The 22,229-nt window shown below is 40.5% G+C and overlaps 1 protein-coding gene and 1 non-coding gene across 11 annotated transcripts in view; both read right to left on the bottom strand.

Moving 5' to 3' along the window:
- Positions 1-22,229, bottom strand: part of N4BP2 (NEDD4 binding protein 2) — a 102,002-nt gene that overhangs the window by 51,125 nt on the left and 28,648 nt on the right. For 2 of the 10 annotated variants that reach the window (XM_063664483.1, XM_063664482.1), the window contains 3 exons: positions 7,690-7,769; positions 5,733-6,075; positions 65-1,208 (listed from right to left, as the gene is read on the bottom strand). In XM_063664483.1, coding sequence (XP_063520553.1) covers positions 65-1,208; positions 5,733-5,961 — 1,373 coding nt within the window. In that variant the 5' untranslated portion in view covers positions 5,962-6,075; positions 7,690-7,769. Of the gene's footprint in view, positions 1-64; positions 1,209-3,157; positions 3,250-5,732; positions 6,076-7,689; positions 7,770-11,458; positions 11,548-11,590; positions 11,714-17,587; positions 17,721-22,229 lie in introns of those variants that run through there. The other 8 variants (XM_063664481.1, XM_054485575.2, XM_054485571.2 and 5 more) reach the window with 7 other exon arrangements.
- LOC129035970 (small nucleolar RNA SNORA51) lies at positions 20,462-20,587 on the bottom strand. The gene has a single exon (XR_008502445.1). It is a non-coding gene; the product is annotated as a small nucleolar RNA SNORA51 (small nucleolar RNA).

Below are 22,229 nucleotides of genomic sequence, written 5' to 3'. Positions count from 1 at the left end.
ATTCACACTTGTGTTCAAATTCAGACATTATACTATTTTTTTAAAACCCAATTAAACCTCATACCTTGCCAAAAAAGATTTTCCAGATCCCGGAAGACCTCTCAGAAGAACAAGAACTAGTCCAACGTAAGATGTCTTCTTTCTTACAACCTGAGAAACTGGGGTTTCTTGTACTTGATAAGCACTTGTTCCATCTTTATTTCTCCATACTTTTGTTGGGGAAGTGTGAGAAATAACTGAGGGTGGAAATGTGTAGTTGACAGATCTCCAGTGTGCAGCTGTGGTTACAACAGGAGCTACAAAGCCATGATTTCCTTGGAAGAGGTCAAAAGCAGGAATCATTGGATTCCACATCGGTGGAGGTGGCGGAGGAGGCAACAGTAAGGGGAGAGGAGCAAGTACCGGGCAGTAACTCACATCCTTCCCCTTAGTTGGCAGTTCAGGATGTTTGTGTGGCTTGAAGTTGAACCCTTCGGAAGGTAGAAACAGATCAGAGACCCGAGTAGATTTCTGATCCCCACCTGTACCTGGTAAATCAAGCCCTTGAAGGTTTAAACAAGCCTGAGGTTCACTGGCATCCAAATCTACAGGAGCTTCAGAGAATTGAGCCTCAACACACTCAGATTCTAAAAGTTCTTTCTGTTTTCGATTGAGACTGCTGCAACCTGTGATGGAGTCACTTGCTACATTTAAAGAACTACTGAGAAGAGACTCTTCTGGGTAGTTACTTTCCAAAGCCAATGTGTTATCCTTTATAAAACACTTGGACTCGTTCAAAGCTGAATGTGAAGGTAATGGGTTTAAACTTAAAGTAGAACCAGAATTCTCTAAATTTTCACTGTTCAAATTCATATTTTGTGTAGAAAAAATGGGAGTCATATTACTTGAATCGGGATTTATAAACTCACTCGAGTCATTAAAACTATTAACATCTTGTGAAGGCAAAAATGAGTATACTTGGTCATCAGGAGAAGAGTTCAATTTCTCAAAAGCATTCTGTATTAAGGAATCCAGGTCTTCAGTTAGCTGCATGTCCAAAAATGAATCCATTTTTGAATCTTCACTCTCTTCTTCAGGACGTTTTTCCATTATTTCACTTTCTGCTGCACCTACTTGGTTCTCAGAAGCAACGAAACTTTGTGAAGATGATTCGTCTATCTTGGTATCAGTGGCAGATAATTCTAATAGACAATCCATAGCATTTTCAACTGTACAACAACAAGAATAATAACAACAACAAAAATATAGACAGAGAAAACAGACTTAATAATTTTATTAAAATCCAGCTAAAATTATATTGGATTTTGCATTGAACAGAATTTAAATGTACAATATTCATGTTATTTTTTAAAAATTAATATTTTACTAACATACCAAAGTCTGTAGTAGCAAAAAGTCTGAATGATGGAGACATGCAATCCTATTCTTTCAGGAAAACAGTAATAAACCAAGCTAATAAACTGTCATCAAATAAATATTATTTGCTGAATTGAGTAAATACATAAATATCTGTAATTGGACATATTAGGCTTATTTATAAAAGTCCTAAAGCCTGTTGTTTAACAACTACTTACCTATTACATGCATGCTTTTAAATATTAAGTATTTTATGTATTTTCTTAGTAAATCTAACTTATTTACATGATCCACGCTATGAATTTCACTTACTACAAAGAATATTTGAGCATGTACTGCATATCAGAAATATTTTGTAAAAAAAAATCTTTAATATGCTCAAAGAACTTTGCAATCTAATAGAGATTTAAAACAATTATATTAGAGACAATTACATTGTAATATAATACAGATTAAATAATGCACACTTTTTGGCGCGGTGGCTCATGCCTGTAATCCCAGCACTTTGGGAGGCTGAGGCAGGTGGATCACCTGAGGTCAGGAGTTAGAGACCAGCCTAGCCAACGTGGCGAAACCCCATCTCTACTAAAAATATAAAAATTAGCTGGGCATAGTGGTGGCGCACGCCTGTAATCCCAGCTACTCAGGAGCCTGAGGTGAGAGAATCTCTTGAACCCGGGAGGCAGAGGTGGTAGTGAGCAGAGATCGCGCCACTGCACTCCAGCCTTGGTGACAGAGCGAGACTCCCTCTCAACAATAAATAAATAAATAAATAATGCACACTTTTGATAATGTACAAATGCCATAGAAGCACAAAGGAGAATAAGAAAAGATTTCACATAAGGTGATATGTGAACTGGGACTTGAAGATTAAAAAGTAACTTGCCAGACACAAGAGAAAAAAGGGTAAACCCAGGCTTGGCTCTCCCTAGAGGGAGGTTGATTGGGCGAAATTGGGAGGAGTCCTGTATGTCATGTTAAGAAATATTAATTTCATTTTCGAAGGGAACTTGAAGGAAACTACTAGTCATAGCATTTGAGCTAGAAGTTTTATACACATCACCTCACTGAATCCTCAAATACTACCATGAGGTATATTATTCCTAGCAAACAGATGAAGAAATGAAGTTAAAAAGTACATTAACTTGACCCAAGTCACACAGATAGTCAGTGACAGAGCCAGGACTGGTGTATCTGACTCCAATGCTGAGCTCTTTCTGTTATAACACAAATAGGGAGCCATTAGAAATTTTAAGGCTAGGTGTGGCAGCTCATGCCTATAATCCTAACATTTTGGGAGGCTGAGGCAGGTAGATCGCTTGAGCCCAGGAGTTCGAGACCAGCCTGGGCAACATGGAAAAACCCTGTCTCTACAAAAATTAGCCAGTGTGGTAGCATGTGCGTATAGTACCAGCCACACAGGAGGCTGAGGTAGGAGAATCACTTCAGCCCATGAGGTCAAGGCCACAGTGAGCCTCTAGTGAAAGTGATTACTGCGCTCCAGCCTGGGTGACTGAGTGAGGCCCTATCTCAAAAAAAAAAGGAAACTAAAAAACAAAAACAAAATAAGAATTTTCAAGCATCTGAAATTTGGAGGGAGGCGTTGTTTATTTTGTGTTTTGTCTTGCTGTTTTAAGAAAGATAAGTCTGGAAACAGCACAGCAGAGTAGGTAACAGCTCTGGTCTAGAGTCAGAACACCAACATTTAAATCTCTACTGCTGGCTATGACACTTTCAACAAGTTAACTTTCCTAAACCTCGATTTTCTCATTTGTAATATGGGGATAATAAAAGCACCTACCTCATAGGTTGTTGTGAGGATTAAATGAGATAATCCATGAAAAAGTGCTGTGCACAAGAACTGGCACCTAGTAAGCACCCAATTAATGTTCCCTTAAGAAGAAAAACAAAGAGGGATTGGAGGGGGCAAGCCTGGCAGAGACCAATTAGGAGATCATAGCAATACTACAAAGGACAGAAAACCTAAAAATGGAAGAAAAAAAAAAAGGTGGGGGGGGGGCAGGGATGGGGGAAAAAAAGAAAGCAAACATAAGGAGTATTTCTATGAAAAAAATCTACATGACAGTAAAGTGACAGTAAAACCAGAAAAGATCAACTAAAAACTTAATGTCTATACAATGAAAAATTACACTAAGTAAAAGTAAATTAAAGATCAAGATGGATAGGTACTTATCACATAAAAAAAAAAAGTCCTTATACAGATTGCTGGGAAAAATTAAAACCATGGTATAAAAAAAATTTTTTTTCAATGAATGAACAATTTACACAACAATACAAGAATAAACAAACATGTACAAAAATGTTCAACATTCCTCTTTATTAAAAAAACACAAATTAAGAAAAATGCAATTTTATTCCTATTAAAATCTTAAAACACGGGCCGGGTGCGGTGGCTCACGCCTGTAATCCTAGCACTTTGGGAGGCTGAGGCACGTGGATCACCTGAGGTCAGGAGTTCGAGACCAGCCTGGCCAACATGATGAAACCCCATTCTCTACTAAAAATACAAAAAAAAAATTAGCCGGGCACGGTGGCGGACGCCTGTAATCCCAGCTACTTCAGAGCCTGAGGCAGGAGAATCACTTTAACGCAGGAGGCCGAGGTTGCCATGAGCCAAGATGGCACCACCGCACTCCAGCCTGGGCAGCAAGAGCGAAACTCCGTCTCAAAAAAAAAAATCTTAAAACACTACTACACAATGTTGAAAAGGCTGAAGTGAAACCACTACACTTATGCAAGCCTGGTGGAATTACAAGTCAGCACACCTCATTGGTAGACAATTCAGCAGTATGCTTCCAAGAGCCAAAGCAGTTCTTACCCTGTGATGCAAGAAAATAAAATTTTGGAACTAAGAAAAAAAGCCAAAAGAAAGAAAAATATATTTTTACCAAGATGTTCTCTGCAATATTAATTATTCACGAAAAACGTAGATATAATTAAATAAACTATAGCACAACTCAGTAGAATATTAGAAACCCATTAAAAATATAGATTACAGCAACATAGACAAATGCTTATGTTAAGTTAAAAATGCATAATAAAATTCCACCACTCAAATCTCAAATGCTTATGAACAAGGTCTATAGAAGATTCTGGAAAACAAAAAAGTTGTTTTGTATGGTATAGGATGATGTGGATTTCTTGTAATTCCTCATTGCTGTATTAGTTTATATGCAACAATTAAATTTTAAACACATCAAAATTAGGAAATGTCAAAGTAACTTACAAAACTCAATATACTATCATTTCTGAGCATCATGCATTGCTGACAACCGGTTTTCTGCATGCATAACTGGACAAGATATGCTCACATCACAGACCACACGATGACTGAAACTGGAAGTTTATAACACATTACCAAAACTTCCCAAATCCAGAATAATTTTATCTTATACTAATCATGGCTAGTAACAATACTAAGCATCAACATTTAATTTACTCATCTAGCCAACTTATATAAACTCCCTTCTGTCTACATACTTCTAAACAATGTATAACAAGTTATTAATAACCTACCATACTGAAGACTTTACCAAAAACAAAAAACTAAAACTCAATCCTCACCAAAAAAAAGTCCTATGAGGCACATACTGTTATATTTCTGCCTAACAGATTAGAAAACTGAGACTCAGAGAGATTAAGTGGCAGAGCTGGAAATCCAGCCCACATTTCTTGACTCCAAAGTCAATGTTTTGAAATTATACTATTCTGCTAGCCTCAACTCTTAATCAGCTCTTATTTGCATAATTATAATTACCTAGTTGCTTAAGAGATATTTACTCAGCTCCTATTATGAGTCAGTTGCTATGTTATGGGCTGAAGACACAGGAGTAAAACAAAGTTTTTAAAAACTCTGTCTTTATGGAGCTTACATTCTAGGAGAGTGGTTCTCAACCAGGTACAATTTTGCCTTCCAAGGGACAAATGACAATACATGGAGACATTTTTTATTGTCACAACTGGGTGGTAAGGAGCTATTGGCATCTTGTGTGTACAGGCCAGGGATGCTGCTAAACCTACAACGCATAGGAGAGCCACTCAAAATAAAGGATTATGTAGCCTAAAGTGTCAATAGTGCCAGTCTGTTCTAGAGTGAAGATGAAAGAGATAGAATATGCTATCTATACAAATACCTTACACCTAGAACTGCACATTTCTTAAGAGCAGAAAATATGTTTTATTCTTCATATCCCAAATACCAACTCAAATACCAACCTTAGTAACTTGCCAACAGCAGATGATTAATAAATGAATAAAATAGAAACAAGACATTTTTCTATATTACTATTAATCATGGCATAGTACACAAAGTCTTCTTATAAGACGGACAGGGTTCAAACTAAACTTTTTCTCACCTTTGAAATCACATTCAGAAAGCATCAAATACACTACATCAGGATCCAGATCAGAAAATATCTCTGAGATACTGGTGAAGAGTTCTTCCTGATCAACTTTTGTCTCACCCATGGAAGGCAGAGTAGTGGTTGGCTCCTCACGACTAGCAACACTGGATACGACAACTTCCTTAGGGTTTGCAGTCTTCCGAAAAGGATTTCCCCCAAGATTTTTCCTTCTCCTTGGCATTCTGACTTCCAAAACTAAAATGTTTCCCTTTTCTTAGTTAAGATGTTTGATATTTAAGTCATAATTCAAACAAAATAGGGTTAAATATCTTGCACAATCCAGCAGTAAAAAGACCTAAAATAGAAAGCAATTAAAAATACTCAGACTATATATATTTCCATTTCTAAAATCGGAATGACATCTTTATTTAGCTCTAAGAAAGTACCATCAACTCTAACAGCAGAGCTAAAAAGTAGTCAATTTCTCTCTCTTCAAAATATGCAGGTTTTGCCAGGATTGAACATGTTAAAAATTAAGATGCTAACAATATATATTTCAGAACAATGAATACACTATTTCAATACATTTTTTCATTTTTAAAAATATGAAAGTCTTCATAAATATAATTAGAATGCGTACTGAACACCTACACTCAGATGTCCAATAGGCATTGTAAATTTAACATGTCCAAAACAGCTCCTCATCACCCCCTTCAAACCTGCTTTCCCCAGTCTTTCCCATCTCAGCGCAACTATATCCTTCCAATGACTCGGGCCAAAATCTTGGAATAATCCTTGACTCCTCTCATCCCACATCCAACTGGTAAGCCAATTTTGTCAGTGCAACTCCCAAAACATATCCAGAATACTATCATTCCTCACTGCCACCACCTAGACTTAGCTACCACAGCCTCTTGCCTGAATTACTATAAGTCTCCTATCTCTTGGTTTCCACCCTTGCCGCTTCAGTCTATTTGGCACCAAAGCCAGCGTGACTCAATTAAACCACATGTTGGATCATGCCTTTCTTCTACTAAACTATTCACTAGCTCCCTAACTCAGGATAAAAGCCAGGGCCCTTAAAATGGCCCATAACCTGGACACTAGTTACCTCTGTACTGTCCTTTCCCTTAGCCACACTTAAGTCTCCTCGCTCTTCTTCAAACACACCAGCAATGTTCTCCCCTGGGAAACTTTACACCTTGGTTCCCTCTACTGAACCACTTTTCTCCAAGTATCTCCTTATCACCTTCTTATCATTATTCAAATGTTACCTTCTCAGGACCTCAGAGCCCCAACACCATTTATCCCACTTTCCTAGTTGAATTTTCTCCATAGGACTTATTGTTTTCTTACATAGCATATGTTTTACATACGTATTGTATTTACCACCCATATTCCAATAAAGTGTAAGCTCCACAAGGGCAGGGACTCATACCTGGAATAGAACTACAGGCAGTCTACTTGTTTTCTCTGCTTGAATATATCTAATAAGCATTTCAAACTTAACATATCTAAAACTAAATGTCTAATATATTTCCCAAAATCTGCTCTAATCATTGGGTCTGACACCTGTCATCTTTCACCCATATTCCGACCTCCTACCTGTTCTCCCTGTTTGCACCTTGTCCCCCGATAGTCTATTTTCAATATACCAGCCAGACTGAGCTTTATACGATGTAAAAAGGGTCTGATCTAAATCCCTATATGTTCTCCATATCACTCAGAGAAAAAACTAAAGTTCTTACAATGGCCTATCTCTCTGCTAGCCCTTGATATACTCTTCCTCAAGATATCTGCATGGCTAACTCCTGTACTTCTTCAAATTTTTGTTCAAGTGTCACATTCAATGATTTCTCTCTTGATTATCCAACTGAAAATCATATACCCTGCTCCCTCTGCCCCAATCTCCCCTTTCCTGCTAACTATCCATTGCCCTTATCATCTTCTATTGTGTTATAAAATTTACCTTTTAATTAAATTTGTATCATAGCTCTCTCCACCTTCCAGAACTGCATTGTCAATATGGCAGCCACCAGCCACATGTTCCTATTTAAATTTAAATTAATTATAATTAAATAAAAGTACATTTATATATTAATATCAGACATAAGCAGAATTCAGAGCAAAGAAAATTATCACAGACAAAGAAAGGCACTGTATAATGATAAAGGATCAGGCCACCAAAAAGATATAGCGGGCTGGGCGCCATGGCTCACGCCTGTAATCCCAGCACTTTGGGAGGTCAAGGTGGGTGGATCACCTGAGGTCAGGAGTTTGAGACCAGCCTGGCCAACATGGTGAAACTCTGTCTCTACTAAAATACAAAAATTAGCCAGGCGTGGTGGCATGGGCCTGTAATCCCAGCTACTCAGGAGGCTGAAGCAGAGCTGCTTGAACCCGGGAGGCAGGGGTTGCAGTGAGCCAAGATAGCGCCATTACACTCCAGCCTGGGCAACAAGAGCAAAACTCCATCTCAAAAAAAAAAAAAAAAAAAAAAGATAAAGTAACCCTGGCCAGACTCAGGGGCTCGCGACTGTAATCCCAGCACGTTGGACGATGGGCAGGAGGATCACTTAAGGTGAGGAGTTTGAGACCAACCTGGCCAAAATGGCAAAACTCTGTCTCTACTAAAAATATAAAAAGAACTAACCTGTAGTCCTGGCTACTCGAGAGGCTAAGGCAGGAGAATCGCTTGAACCCAGGAGACACAGGTGCAGTGAGCCAAGATCACGCCACTGCACTCCAGCCTGGGGGTCAGTGAGACTCTGTCTCAAAAAAAAAAAAAAAAAGGCCAGGCGCTGTGGCTCACGCCTGTAATCCCAACGCTTTGGGAGTTAGAGGCGGGCGGATCACCTAAAGTCAGGAGTTTGAGACTAGCCTGACCAACATGGAGAAACCCCATCTCTACTAAAAATACAAAATTAGCGAGGCATGATGGTGCATGCCTGTAATCCCAGCTACTCGAGAGGCTAAGGCAGGAGAATTGCTTGAACCCACAAGGCAGAGGTTGTGATATTCCTATTTAAATTTAATTTTAAATTTAACGGTGTGAGCTGAGATCACACCGTTGCACTCCAGCCTGGGCAACAAGAGCGAAACTCCATCTCAAAAATAAATAAATAAATAAATATAAATAAAAAAGATATAGCAACCCTAAATGTATTGTGCACTAAAAAGAGCTACAAAATAAGTGAAGCTAAAACTGAAAGGAGAAATAGACAAATTCACAATTATAGTTGGAGACTTCAACACCGCTCTATCAACAATGGACAGAATAAACTAGACAGTAAATCAGCAAATATATAGAACTCAACACCACCAATAATTAAGGATCTAATCAACATTTACAGAACACTCCACCCAACAACAGCAAAATACACACTCTTTTCAAGTATTAACAGAACACCATACCAAGATAGATCATATCCCAAGCTAAAACCAAACCACAACAAATTTAAAACAATTGATATCACACAGGTATGTTTTCCAACCACAATGGAATCAAACTAGAAATCAATAATATAAAAATTTCCAAGCAATATATATACATCTAAATAATCCATGGGTCAATGATGAAGTCTTGAAGAAAATTTTAAAAATATAATAAACTGAATGCCAATGAAAATATACCATATCAAAATTTGTAGGCCAGATGTGGTGGCTCACGCCTACAATCCCAGCACCCTGGGAGGCTGAGGTGGGCAGACCACTCTGAGCTCAGGAGATCAAGACCATCCTGTGCAATATGGTAAAACCCCATCTCTACTAAAAGTACAAAAATTAGCTAGGCGCAGTGGCTCACGCCTGTAATTGCAGCACTTTGGGAGGCCGAGGTGGGTGGATTGCCTGAGGTCAGGAGTTCAAGACCAGCCTGGCCAACATGGTAAAACCCCATCTCTACTAATACAAAAATTAGCCAGGAACGCTGGCACGCGCACTGAAGAAACAGAAGCAGGAGAATCGTTTGAACCCAGGAAGCAAAGGTTACAGTGAGCCAAGATAGTGCCATTGCACTCCAGCCTGGGTGACAAGAGCAAAACTCTGTCTCCAAAAGTAAATAAATAAATAAATAATACAAATACAAATACAAAAATTAGCCACGCAAGGTGGCACACAACTATAATCCCAGCTATTCGGGAGGCTGAGGCAGGAGAATCACTTCAACCCGGGAAGCAAAGGTTGCAGTGAGCTAAGATCGAGCCACTGCACTCCAGCCTGGGTGACAGGGCGAGACTCTGTCTCAAAAAAAAAATTGTAGAACATGGCTAAAGCAGTGATTACAGGAAAATCTATAGCACTAAATGCATACATTAGAAAAGAAGTCTCAAATGAATAATCTAAGCCCCCACCATAAGAACCTAGAAAATGAAGGGCAAAATAAACTCAAACCCAGCAGAAAGAAGAAAATAATAAAGAGTAGGCCGGGGCCAGGCATGGTGGCTCATGCCTGTAATCTCAGCACTTTGGGAGGCTGAGGCGGGTGGATCACCTGAGGTCAGGAGTTCAAGACCAGCCTAGCCAACACGGTGAAACCCCTTCTCTACTAAAAATACAAAAATTAGCTGGGCATGGTGGCAGGCGCCTGTAATCCTAGCTGCTCTGGAGACTGAGGCAGGAGAATCGTTTGAACCCAGGAGGCAGAGGTTGCAGTGAACTGAAATTGTGCCATTGCATTCCAGCCTGGGTGACAAAAGCAAGACTCCATCTTTAAAAAAAAAAAAAAAAAAAAAAAGAGCAGGCCGGGCACTTTGGGAGGCCGAGGTGGGTGGATCACCTGAGGTCAGGAGTTCGAGACCAGCCTACCCAATATGGTGAAACCCCATCTCTACTAAAAATACAAAAATAAGCTGGGCGTGGTGGTGCACGCCAGCAGTCCCAGCTACTTGGGAGGCTGAGACAAGAGAATCGTTTGAACCCAGGAGGTGGAGGCTGCAGTGAGCCGAGACTGTATCACTGCACTCCAGCCTGGGCAACAGAGTAAGACTCTGTCTCAAAAAAAAAAAAAAAGGAAATAATAAATAGCAGATAACAAATATTGGAAACAGAAAACAATGAGAAAACTCAATGAAATAAATTGCTGCTTTACCAAAATGATCTATAAAACTGAAAGACTAGCAAGACTGACAAAGAAAAAAGAAGACAGAAATTACCAATATCAGGAATGAAAAAGGGATATTACTACAGACCTTGCAGATATCAAAAGGCTAATAAAGTAAACTATGAACACACAAAAGTTTGACAATTTATATGAAATGGACCAATGTCTCAAAAACCACAAAGTATCAAAACTCATCCAATAAGACATAGATAAAATCACTATAATTTATAAAGAAATTTAATTCATAATTTTAAAACTCAAAAAAAAAAAATTTCCAGGGCCAAATAGCTTCAATGGAAAATTCTATCAAACATTTTTAGGAAAAAATACTACTAATCCTACATAATCTCTTCCAGAAAATAAGAAAACACTTCCAATCCATTTTATGATGCTAGTATTATCCTGATACCAAAAGCAGACAAAGCCAGTACAAAAAAACTACAGACCAATACTCCTCATGACTACAGACACAAAAATCCTTAACAAAATACTAGCAAATAAAATTCAGCAATATATATTTCATTTTTTTTTAATTTTTGACACAAGGTCTTGCTCTATCACCCAGGCTGGAGTGCAGTGGATATAATTGTTTTTATATATTGTTGAATTTTGGCGGGGCATAGTAGTTCACACTTACAATCCCGGAACTTTAGGAGGCTGAGTTGGGAGGATCGCTTGAGCCCAGGAGTTCAGGACCAGCCTTGGCAACACAGTGAGACCTCAACTCTACAAAAAAAATTTAAAATTAGCCAAGCATGGTGGTACGTACCTGTGGTCCCAGGTACTGGCAGGCAGGGTGAAGTGAAAGGATCACTTAGGCCCAGGTGGTCGAGGCTTCAGTGAGCCATGATCACACCACTACGCTCCAGCCTGGGCAACAGTAAGACCCTGTCTCAAAAAAAAAAAAAAAAAAAAAAGATTGTATACTATAATGAAATGGGGTTTATTCCAGGAAGGCAAGGCTAGTTCCATATTCAAAAATCAGTATAATCCACCATCTTAATGGGTGAAAGAATCATATCAATCAATGCAGAAAATAATGACAAAATTCAACACCATTCATGGTAACTACCAGAAAAATAGGAACAAAGATATTCTCAACCTGATAAAAGCACCTACAAAAACCTACAGCTGACATTGTATTTGTAATGAAATACTAAACGCTTTCCTCCTAACATCAGGAAAAAGGCAAGATATCTACTCTCACCAATTTTATTCAAAATAATGCTGGAAGTTCTAGCTCATGAAATAAGAGAAAAAAAGAAAATAAAACGCATATAGATTAGGGAAGAAGAAATAAAAGTGTCCCTATTTGCAGATAACATGGTTATCTACGTATTATAGAAAATCCCAAGTAATCTATAAAATCTCCAACAAGAAAGTGAGTTTAACAAGGGTGCAAGATACAAGATAAACATACAAAAGCAACTGTATTTATACATACTAGCAAAAAACACATGGACACTGAAATTAAAGAAACAGTACCCTTCACAATTGAAAAAAAAAAAAAACAGAAAAATACACTAAGTCCTCACTTATTAACATCCATAGGATCTTGTAAAATACAACTTTTTTTTTTTTTTTTTTGAGACTGAGTCTCGCTCTGTCACCCAGGCTGGAGTGCAATGGCGTGATCTTGGCTCACTGCAACCTTCACCTCCTGGGTTCAAGTGATTCTCCTGCCTCAGCCTCCTGAGTAGCTGGGTTTACAGGCACATGCCACCACACCCAGCTAATTTTTGTATTTTTAGTAGAGATGGGGTTTCACGATGTTGACCAGGCTGGTCTCGAACTCCTGACCTCAGGTGATCGGCCTGCCTCAGCCTCCCGAAGTGCTGGGATTACAGGTGTGACTCACCATGACTGGCTGTAAACTACAACTTTAAGCAAAACAATACATAACCAATTTTTTTCCTCATCAACATTATAACAGAATGACGAACGAAAGTATGTTGTTCAAGGACCTGATACATGTCATTTCACTTAAAATCACAGTTTCCAAGAACCTATTGATGATGTTATATGAGGACTTCCTATATTTCAGTACATAGGTATAAATCTAAGAAAACAAGTACAAAACTTAATATGCTGAAAACTGTGAAAGAAATGTTCAAAGACGGGAAGACAACACAATAAATGTCAATTCTTCCCCAAATTGATATACACGTTTAAGAAAATGCCTACCAGAACCCAAGCAAGATTTTTTTATAGATATAGATAAAATTATTCTAAAATTGATAAGACAAAGGAACTAAAATAGGTAAAACAGCTTTAAAAAAGAACAAAGCAGGAGGAATCGTCAACCTGATTTCAAGGGTTGCTGTATAGCTACACTAATCAAAACTATGTAGCATCAGTGGAGGGACAGAAATACAGACCTGATAACAGATTATAGATCTGGGAACAAGACAGAAAATCTAGCAACATAAGTATGCCTGACTGATTTTTGACTATGGTGCAAAAGCAATTAAATAGAGAAAAGACTACCTTTTCAACAAATGATACTGGAACAAGTGGACATCGATCAGTAAAAAATAAACCTTGACCTAAGTCTCATGCTTACCCTTTAGTATTCTTGGAAATTTACAGAAATATTTACAGAAATATTAACTCACAATGGACCACAGATTTAAATGTTTAAGACATAAAGCTATAAAATTTTCAGGAAAAAAGGGGAAAATCTCTCCTTGTGGGAACTAAAAAAAAAGGAGAGAGAGAGAAAATCTTCAGAATCTAAGGCTAGGCAAAAACACAAAAGCATGGCCATAAAAGGAAAAACTGATAGTGGCTGGGTGCAGTGGCTCACGTCTGTAATCCCAGCACTTTGGGAGGCTGAGGCATGAGGATCACTTGAGCTCAAGAGTTCAAGACCAGCCTGGCCAACATGGCGAAACTCCGTCTCTACTAAAAATACAAAAATTGGCCAGGTGTGGCGGCATGTGCCTGTAATCCCAGCTACTTGGGAGGCTCAGGCAAGAGAATGGTTTGAACCCAGGAGGCAGAGGCTGTAGGGAGCCAAGATGGCACTACTGCACTACAGCCTGGGTGACAGAGCAAGACTATGACTCAAAAACAAAAAAAAAAAAGGCAAAACTGATAAATTATAGTTAATCAAATCAAAACTTTTGTTTGATGAAAGACCTGGCTAAAAGGATGAAAAGACAAGCTACAGACTATGAGAAAATACTTGCATACCACATTCAGGACAAGGACTAATATCTAAAATGTATTAACAACCTATCAAAACTCAACAGTGTGCCAGGCATGGCGGCTCATGCCTGTAAACCTAGCACTTTGGGAGCCCAACAGGGGCTGAAGAGGGGAGGAATCCCTTAAGCCCAGGAGTTCAAGACCAGCCTAGACAAAATAGTGAGACCCTGTCTCTACGAAAAAATAGAAAAAAATCAGCCAGGCGTGGTGGCACGTGCCTCTAATCCCAGTTACTCAGGAGACTAAGGTGGAAGGATTGTTTGCAGCTGGGAGGTTGAGGCTGCAGTGAGCTATGATCATGCCATTGCACTCCATCCTAGGTGACAGAGAGAGACCCTTTGTGGTTTTGTGTTCAAAAAAACACAAAAAAACAAAAAATAAAAACCAAACAATTGGAAAATCAGCAAAAAAGGAGAAAAAGCACTACACAAAAGAGGAGATACAGGTGGCAAATAAGTACATAAAAAGAGGTTCAACATCACTAACCATTAAGTAAGTGCAAATTAAAACTCTAATGAGGTTAGGCGTGGTGGCTCATGCCTGTAATCCCAGCATTTTGGGAGGCCAAGGCCGGCAGATCACCTGAGGTCAGGAATTCGAGACCAGCCTGACCAACAAGGAGAAACCCCGTTTCTAGTAAAAATACAAAATTAGCCGGGCATAGTGGTGCATGCCTGTAATCCCAGCTACTTAGGAGGCTGAGGCAGGAGAATCACTTGAACCCGGGAGGCAGAGGCTGCAGTGAGCCGAGATCACACCATTGCCCTCCAGCCTAGGCAACAAGAGCGAAACCCCATTGCAAAAAAAACAAAAACAAAAACAAAAAAAAACTATAATGAGATATTACTTACCTATCAAATTGACTAAAATAAAAAACAGGTACAACACCAAATGATGGCAAGACTTCAAAGAAACAACATCACTTATAGTTGCTGATGGGAATGTAAAATGGTACAGTCACTCTGAAAAATATTTTGCAGTTTCTTAAAAAAACTAAATATACAACTACCATACAACTCAGCAATTGCACTTCTGGGCATTTATCAGGACTGAAAAATTATATTCATCTAAAAACCTGTAAACAAATGTTTACAGCAGCTTTATTCATAATAACCAAAAACTGGAAACAACTCATATCCTCCAGTAGATAAATGGTTAAACAAACTGTGGTACATCCATTCCATGAAATACTAGTCAGCAATAAAAACATATTACTGATGCATACAACAACCTGGATGAAATTCCAGAGTATTATGCTCAGTAAAAAAAGCCAGTCATAGCCGGGCATGGTGGCTCCCGTCTGTAATCCCAGCACTTTGGGAGGCCAAGGTGGGCGGATCACCTGAGGTCAGGAGTTCGAGACCAGCCTGGGCAGCATAGTGAGACCAGCGTGGCCAACGTGGCAAAACCCGCCTCTACTAAAAATACAAAAATTAGCCGGGCATGGTGGTGCATGCTTGTAATCCCAGCTACTTGAGAGGCTGAGGCAGGAGAATCACTTAGAACCCAGGAGACAGAGGTTGCAGTAAGCCAAGATCGAGCCATTCAGCCTGGGCAACAGAGAGACACTCTTGTCTCAAAAAATAAAAAAATTTTTTAAAAAGCCAGTCCTAAAAGGTTATATTGAATTATTCCACTTACACAACATTCCTTTTTTATGGGGGGGCGGGGGGATGCACATGGAGTGGGGGAAGGTGGCTCATGCCTGTAATCCCAAAACTTTGGGAGGCCAAGGTGGGCAGATCATTTGAGGCCAGAGTTCAAGACCAGCCTACACAACATGGCAAAACCCAGTCTCTACTAAAAATACAAAAAATTAGCTGGGTGTGGTGGCACATGCCTGTAATCTCAGCTACTCCAGAGGCTGAGAAACGAAAATTGTTTGAATCCCGGAGGTAGAGGTTGCAGTGAACCAAGCTCAAGCCACTGCTCTCCAGCCTAGGTGACAGAGCGAGACTCAGCCTCAAAAAAAACTTAATTTTTTAGTTTTGAAAAAAGTATGTAAAATTCAAACAAAACTGCCCTCTCTGTAACCATTAACACAAGAAGTTTCCCCCACTTCAAAAAAAAATTTTTTTTTAAGGAGGGGAAGGGGGAAAGGAAAGAAACACAGAGGAAGAGAGAAAGGGGTAAGGAAGAAGGGGTGAAACAGTAAGAACACAGAAGATTTGATCTGTGCAATAAATATAACTTGACTCCATATCTATAGAACATTGAACCCAATAGCCACAAAACACAATTTACTTTCAAGTGCACATGGAATTATACCAGAAATCAGTAGCAAAAAATGTAATTACACCAGGCACGATGGCTTACACCTATAATGCCAGCACTTTAGGAGGCTGAGGTGGGAGGATCACTTGAGCCCAGGATCTCGAAAGCAGCCTGGGCACCATAGTCAGACTCCCATCTCTACAAAAAATCTTTTAAAAACTTAGTCAGGCATGATGGCATTCACCTGTGGTCCCAGCTACTCAGGAGGCTGAGATGGGAGGATCACTTCAGCCCAGGAGGTCAAGGCTGCAGTGAGCTCTGATCGCACCACTACATTCCAGCATGAGCAACAAAGCAAAACCTTGTCTCAAAAGTATAAATAAATAAATTTTTTAAATCTATATAATATATATAATTAGAATCCAAATTTCTTGAAAATTAAGAAATATACTTTCCATAAGTCTTTTTCTTATGTTCTTCTTTTTAAATTTTTTTTATTTGGTCGGGCCCAGTGGCTCATGCCTGTGATTGCACTTTGGGAGGCCGAGGCAGGTGGATTACTTGAGGTCAGGCATTCAAAACCAGCCTGACCAACACGGTGAAACCTCATCTCTACTACAAATACAAAAATTAGCTGGGCATGGCAGCGCACACCTGTAATCCCAGGTACTCGGGAGGCTGAGGCAGGAGAATCAATTGAAGCCGCCAGGCAGAGGTTGCAATGAGCCAAGATCATGCCATTGCACTCCAGCCTGGGTGACAGGGTAAGACTTCGTCTCAAAAACAAAAAATAAATAAATAATTTTTTAAAATTTTTCTTATTTTTGTAGAGACAGTGTCTCGCTATGTTGTCCAGGCTGGTCTCAAACTCCTGGACTTGCCCAGGTATGGTGGTTCACGCCTGTAATCCAGGTTGGTCTGGCATTCGAGACCAGACCTGGACAGCATGGCGAAACCCTGTATCTACTAAAAATACAAAAATTAGCACCAAAAAAAAAATTAGCCGGGCATGTTGGCAGGCCTGTAATCCCAGCTACTCAGGAGCTGAGACAGGAGGATCGCTTGAATCCAGCAGGCAGAGGTTGCAGTGAGCTAAGATCGACCCATTGCACTCCAGCCTGGGTGACAAGAGCAAAACTCCGTCTCAAAAAAACAAAAAAAACAAAAAAACTCCTGGCCTCAAATATTCCTCCTGCTTCAGCCTCCCAAAGTGCTGGGATTACAGGTGTGAGCAGCACACTCAGCTAGATTATATCTCTTTATACCAACAACTAGAAAATAAAATTAAATCAAATGATCAGTTCTCAGTTCTTGTCTTTCTAGACCTATAAACAGCACTTACACAGCTGATCAATCTCTCCCCCAAGAACCAGCTTTCTTCTCCCGAGGACACTGCCACTCTCGAGATTTTCACCTCTCAACTTCGAAACAATGGAGTGTTCCAGAGCTCAGTCCTAGGGCCTGTTCTTTTCCCTCTACAAAAAATTTAAAAATTAGCCAGGCATGGTGGTGTGCCTGTAATTCCAGCAACTCTGGAAGCTCAGGCAGGAGGATCACTTGGCTCCAGGAGTTGGAGGCTGCACTGAGCTATGATTGTGCCACTGCACTCCAGCCTCGGTGACAGAGTAAGACCCCATCTCTTAAGAAAAATAATAAAAAATAAATCCTATCAACATGCTAACAAATTTACATCTTCAGCCAGCAACTCTTCTCTGACTCTAGACCCACATCAAACTATTCATCGAACATCTCTACTTTGTGTATCTAAAAAACATCTCAGGCTGGGTGCAGTGACTCAGGCCTATAATCCTAGCACTTTGGGAGGCTGAGGCGGGCAGATTGCCTGAGGTCAAGACCAGCCTGGTCAACATGGTGAAACCCCGTCTCTACTAAAAATATAAATTGGCCGGGTGCGGTAGCTCACACTTGTAATCCCAGCACTTTGGGAGGCCAAGGCAGGTGGATCACGAGGTCAGAAGTTCGAGACCAGCCTGGCCAACACAGTGAAGCCCCGTCTCTACTAAATATATAAAAATTAGCTGGGCGTGGTAGTGGGCGCCTGTAATCCCAGCTACTTGGGAGGCTGAGGCAGGAGAATCGCTTGAACCTAGGAGGCGGAGGTGGCAGTGAGCTGAAATCGCACCACTGCATTCCAGCCTGGGCGACATAGCGAGACTCTATCTCAAAAAAAAAAAAAAAAAAAAAAAAAACGCCGGGCACTGTGGCTCACACCTGTAATCCCAGCACTTTGGGAGGCCAAGGCGGGCAGATCACCTGAGGTCGGGAGTTCGAGATGAGCCTGACCAATATGGAGAAACCCCGTCTCTACCAAAAATACAAAATTAGTCGGGCATGGTGGCCCAGCCACTCAGGAGGCTGAGGCAGGAGAATCACTTGAACCCGGGAGGCAGAGGTTGCAGTGAGCCGAGATCATGCCACTGCACTCCAGCCTGGTGACAGAGAGAAATTCTGTCTTAAAAAATATATATATATATATATACACGCATATATATATACGCATATATATATGCCTATATATATGCGTGTATATATATGTGTATATATGTGTATATATGTGTATATGTGTATATATGTGTATATATGTGTATATATGTGTGTATATATATGTGTGTATATATGTGTGTATATGTGTGTGTATATGTGTGTATATATGTGTGTATATATGTGTATATAATATATATATATACACACACACACACACAAAATTTAGCTGGGCGTGGAGGCGCATGCCTGTAATCCCAGCCACTTGCGAGGCTGAGCCGGGAGAATCGCTTAAACCTGGGAGACAGAGGTTGCAGTGAGCTGAGATCGTGCCACTGCACTCCAGTCTGGACAAAACCAAGACTCCATCTCGGAGGAAAAAAAAAAAATCTCAAACCAGGCATATCTAAAAATGACCTGATTCTCCTCTGCCACCCTGCCCTATCTATAGTAATTGCAATCTCAGCTAATGGCAACTTCTACTTGTTGAAGCCAAAAACTAAGTCATTTTTGCCTATTCTTTCCCTCACACCTAATCATTCAACAAATCCTGCCAGTTGTAAATTCAAAATAAGCTGGGTGCGGTGGCTCACGCCTGTAATCCCAGTACTTTGAGAGGCCAAGGCGGGTGGATTACCTGAGGTCAGGGGTTCAAGACCAGCCTGGACAACATGCCGAAACCCCGTCTCTACTAAAAGTACAAAAATTAGTTGGGAGTGGTGGCGCCTGCCTGTAATCCCAGCTATTCAGGAGGCTGAGGCAGGAGAACCCAGGAGGGGGAGGTTGCAGTGAGCAGAGATCACGCCACTGCACTCCAGCCTGGGTGACAGAGTGAGACTCCATCTGAATGAATGAATGAATAATAAATTCAAAATACATTTAAAATCATCACCTTCACCACTACCATCTGTATCAAAGGTAGCGTCGTGGATTGGTTTTAAGTATGGGAGCTCCCAAATTTCTATTTATACCAGCTTTATTAAAATATAATATATAAACCATAAAATCTGCCATTTCAAAGTGTACAATTCAGTGGTTTCCAGTACATTCAGAGTTGTACAACCATCACCACTAATTTCAGAACATTTCTATTACCTCAAGAAGAAACCCCACAACCCATTAGCAACCATTCCCATTCCTCCCTCTCCTATCCCCTGGCAACCACGAATCTACTTTTGTCTCTATAGGTTTACCTATTCTAGGTATTTATATGAACAGAATTGTATAATATAAAACATGGCCTTTTGTGACTGGCTCCTTTCGCTTGGCACGTTTTCCAGCTTCATCCATGTTGTAGCCTGTGTTGGTACTTCACTGATACTGCTAGAAAATATTGCATGGTACGGATATAACACATTTTATGTATATATGCATCAAGTGATGGACATTTGGGTTGTTTCTACTTTTTGGCTATGGTGAATAATGTTGCTAAGAACATTTGTATAAGAGTTTGGTGTGGACATGTTTTCATATCTCTTAAGTATATATCTAAGAGTGGAATTGCTAGTTCATATGGTAACTCCATGTTTAACCTTTTGAGGAACTGCCAAACGGTTTTCCAAAGCAGATGCACCAATTTCAGCTTCCACCAGCAATGTGTGAGGGCTCTGATTTCTCTAATCCTCACCAACACCGTTACTGTCCATTGTTTTGTTTTGGGTTTGTTTTTTTTTTTTCTTTTTGTTTTTTCCTTTTTCTATGTCCACACCGCCCCCCAACCCAGCTTCATAATACAGAACAGGCACAGGGCGTGGGCTGAAGTATATATGGGGTAGGTTTACTCTATCTCCTCTTTCTATACAGTCAGTGTAAGAATACAGCCCGGCCGGGTGCGGTGGCTCACGCCTGTAATCCCAGCACTTTGGGAGGCCGAGACAGGCAGATCACGAGGTCAGGAGATCGAGACCATCCTGGATAAAACGATGAAACCCTGTCTCTACTAAAAAAAAACAAAAAATTAGCCAGGCATGGTAGCGGGTGCCTGTAGTCCCAGCTACTCGGGAGGCTGAGGCAGGAGAATGGCGTGAACCCGGGCGGCAGAGCTTGCAGTGAGCTGAGATTGAGCCACTGCACTCCAGCCTGGGGGACAGAGCAAGACTCTGTCTCAAAAAAAAAAAAAAAAAAAGAATACAGCCTGTGGTAAGCACCAGGAAGTGTTGGGTTTGTTTGGTTAGGCTTTTTGGTTGTTTTTTTTTTCTGGAGACAGAGTCTCACTCTGTTGCACATGCTGGTCTCGAAGTCCTGGGCTTAAGGAACTAACTCTTCCACATAATGCTAGTGGTATCTAGCTGTGGTTTTGATTTGCATTTTCCTAAGGACAAATGTTGTTGACCATCTTTACATGTTCTTATTGGCATTTATATACTTCTTTGAATAAATGTGTTTGGATTCTTTTGCCCATTTGTAAATTGGGTTGTTTCTATTATTAAGCTGAACCTAGGATTGTTAGATTACTGAATACAACATCTCTTTAGATTGATAAAATGGAAATTCAGACAGCCATTTAAAGACTATGTTTTGAATAATTTTTTTTTCTTTTTTTTTGAGACAGGGTCTCGCTCTGTCACCCAGGCTGGAGTGCAGTGGCGCCATCTCGGCTCACTGCAGCCTCCACCTCTTGGGTTCAAGCAATTCCCCTGCCTCAGCTTTCCAATTTGCTGGGACTACAGGCACTCACTACCACACCCAGTTTACTTTGTTATTTTTTTTGAGATGGAGTTTCGCTCTTGTTGCCCAAGCTAGAGTGCAATGGCGCAACCTTGGCTCACCGCAACCCCCGCCTCCCAGATTCAAGCAAGTCTCCTGTCTCAGCCTCCCGAATAGCTGGGATTACAGGCATGTGCCACCACACCCGGCTAATTTTGTATTTTTAGTAGAGACGGGGTTTCTCCATGTTGGTCAGGCTGGTCTCAAACTCCTGACCTCAGGTGATTCACCCACCTTGGCCTCTCAAAGTGCTGGGATTACAGGCATGAGCCACAGCACCCAACCTTATTTTTGTATTTTTTAGTAGCGATGGGGTTTCACCACATTGGCCAGGCTGGTCTCAAACTCCTGACCTCAGCTAATCCACCCATCTCAGCCACCCAAAATGCTGGGATTAAAGGCATGAGCCACTGTGCCCAGCCTGATTTGAATAATATTTAACTGTAGTTTTTTGTTTTTGTTTTTTCTTTTTGAGACAGAGTCTCACACTGTCACCCAGGCTGGAGTGCAACTGCACAATCTCGGCTCACTGCAACCTCCAGCTCCCATGTTCAAGCAATCCTCCTGCCTCAGCCTCCCTAGTAGCTGGGATTACAGGCATGCGGCACCACGCCCTGCTAATTTTTGTATATTTAGTAGAGACAGGGTTTCACCATGTTGGTCAGATTGGTCTTGAACTCCTGACCTCAGGTAATCTGCCTACCTCAGCCTCCCAAAGTGCTGGGATTACAGGTGTGAGCAACCTCGCCCGGCCTTCACTGTAGTTTTTTAAAAGA

The sequence above is a fragment of the Pongo pygmaeus genome, chromosome 3, assembly GCF_028885625.2.
Source record: "Pongo pygmaeus isolate AG05252 chromosome 3, NHGRI_mPonPyg2-v2.0_pri, whole genome shotgun sequence".
Taxonomy (NCBI): domain Eukaryota; kingdom Metazoa; phylum Chordata; class Mammalia; order Primates; family Hominidae; genus Pongo; species Pongo pygmaeus.
Note: the sequence above shows the minus strand (reverse complement) of the source record. Positions and strands in the feature narration are given on the sequence as shown.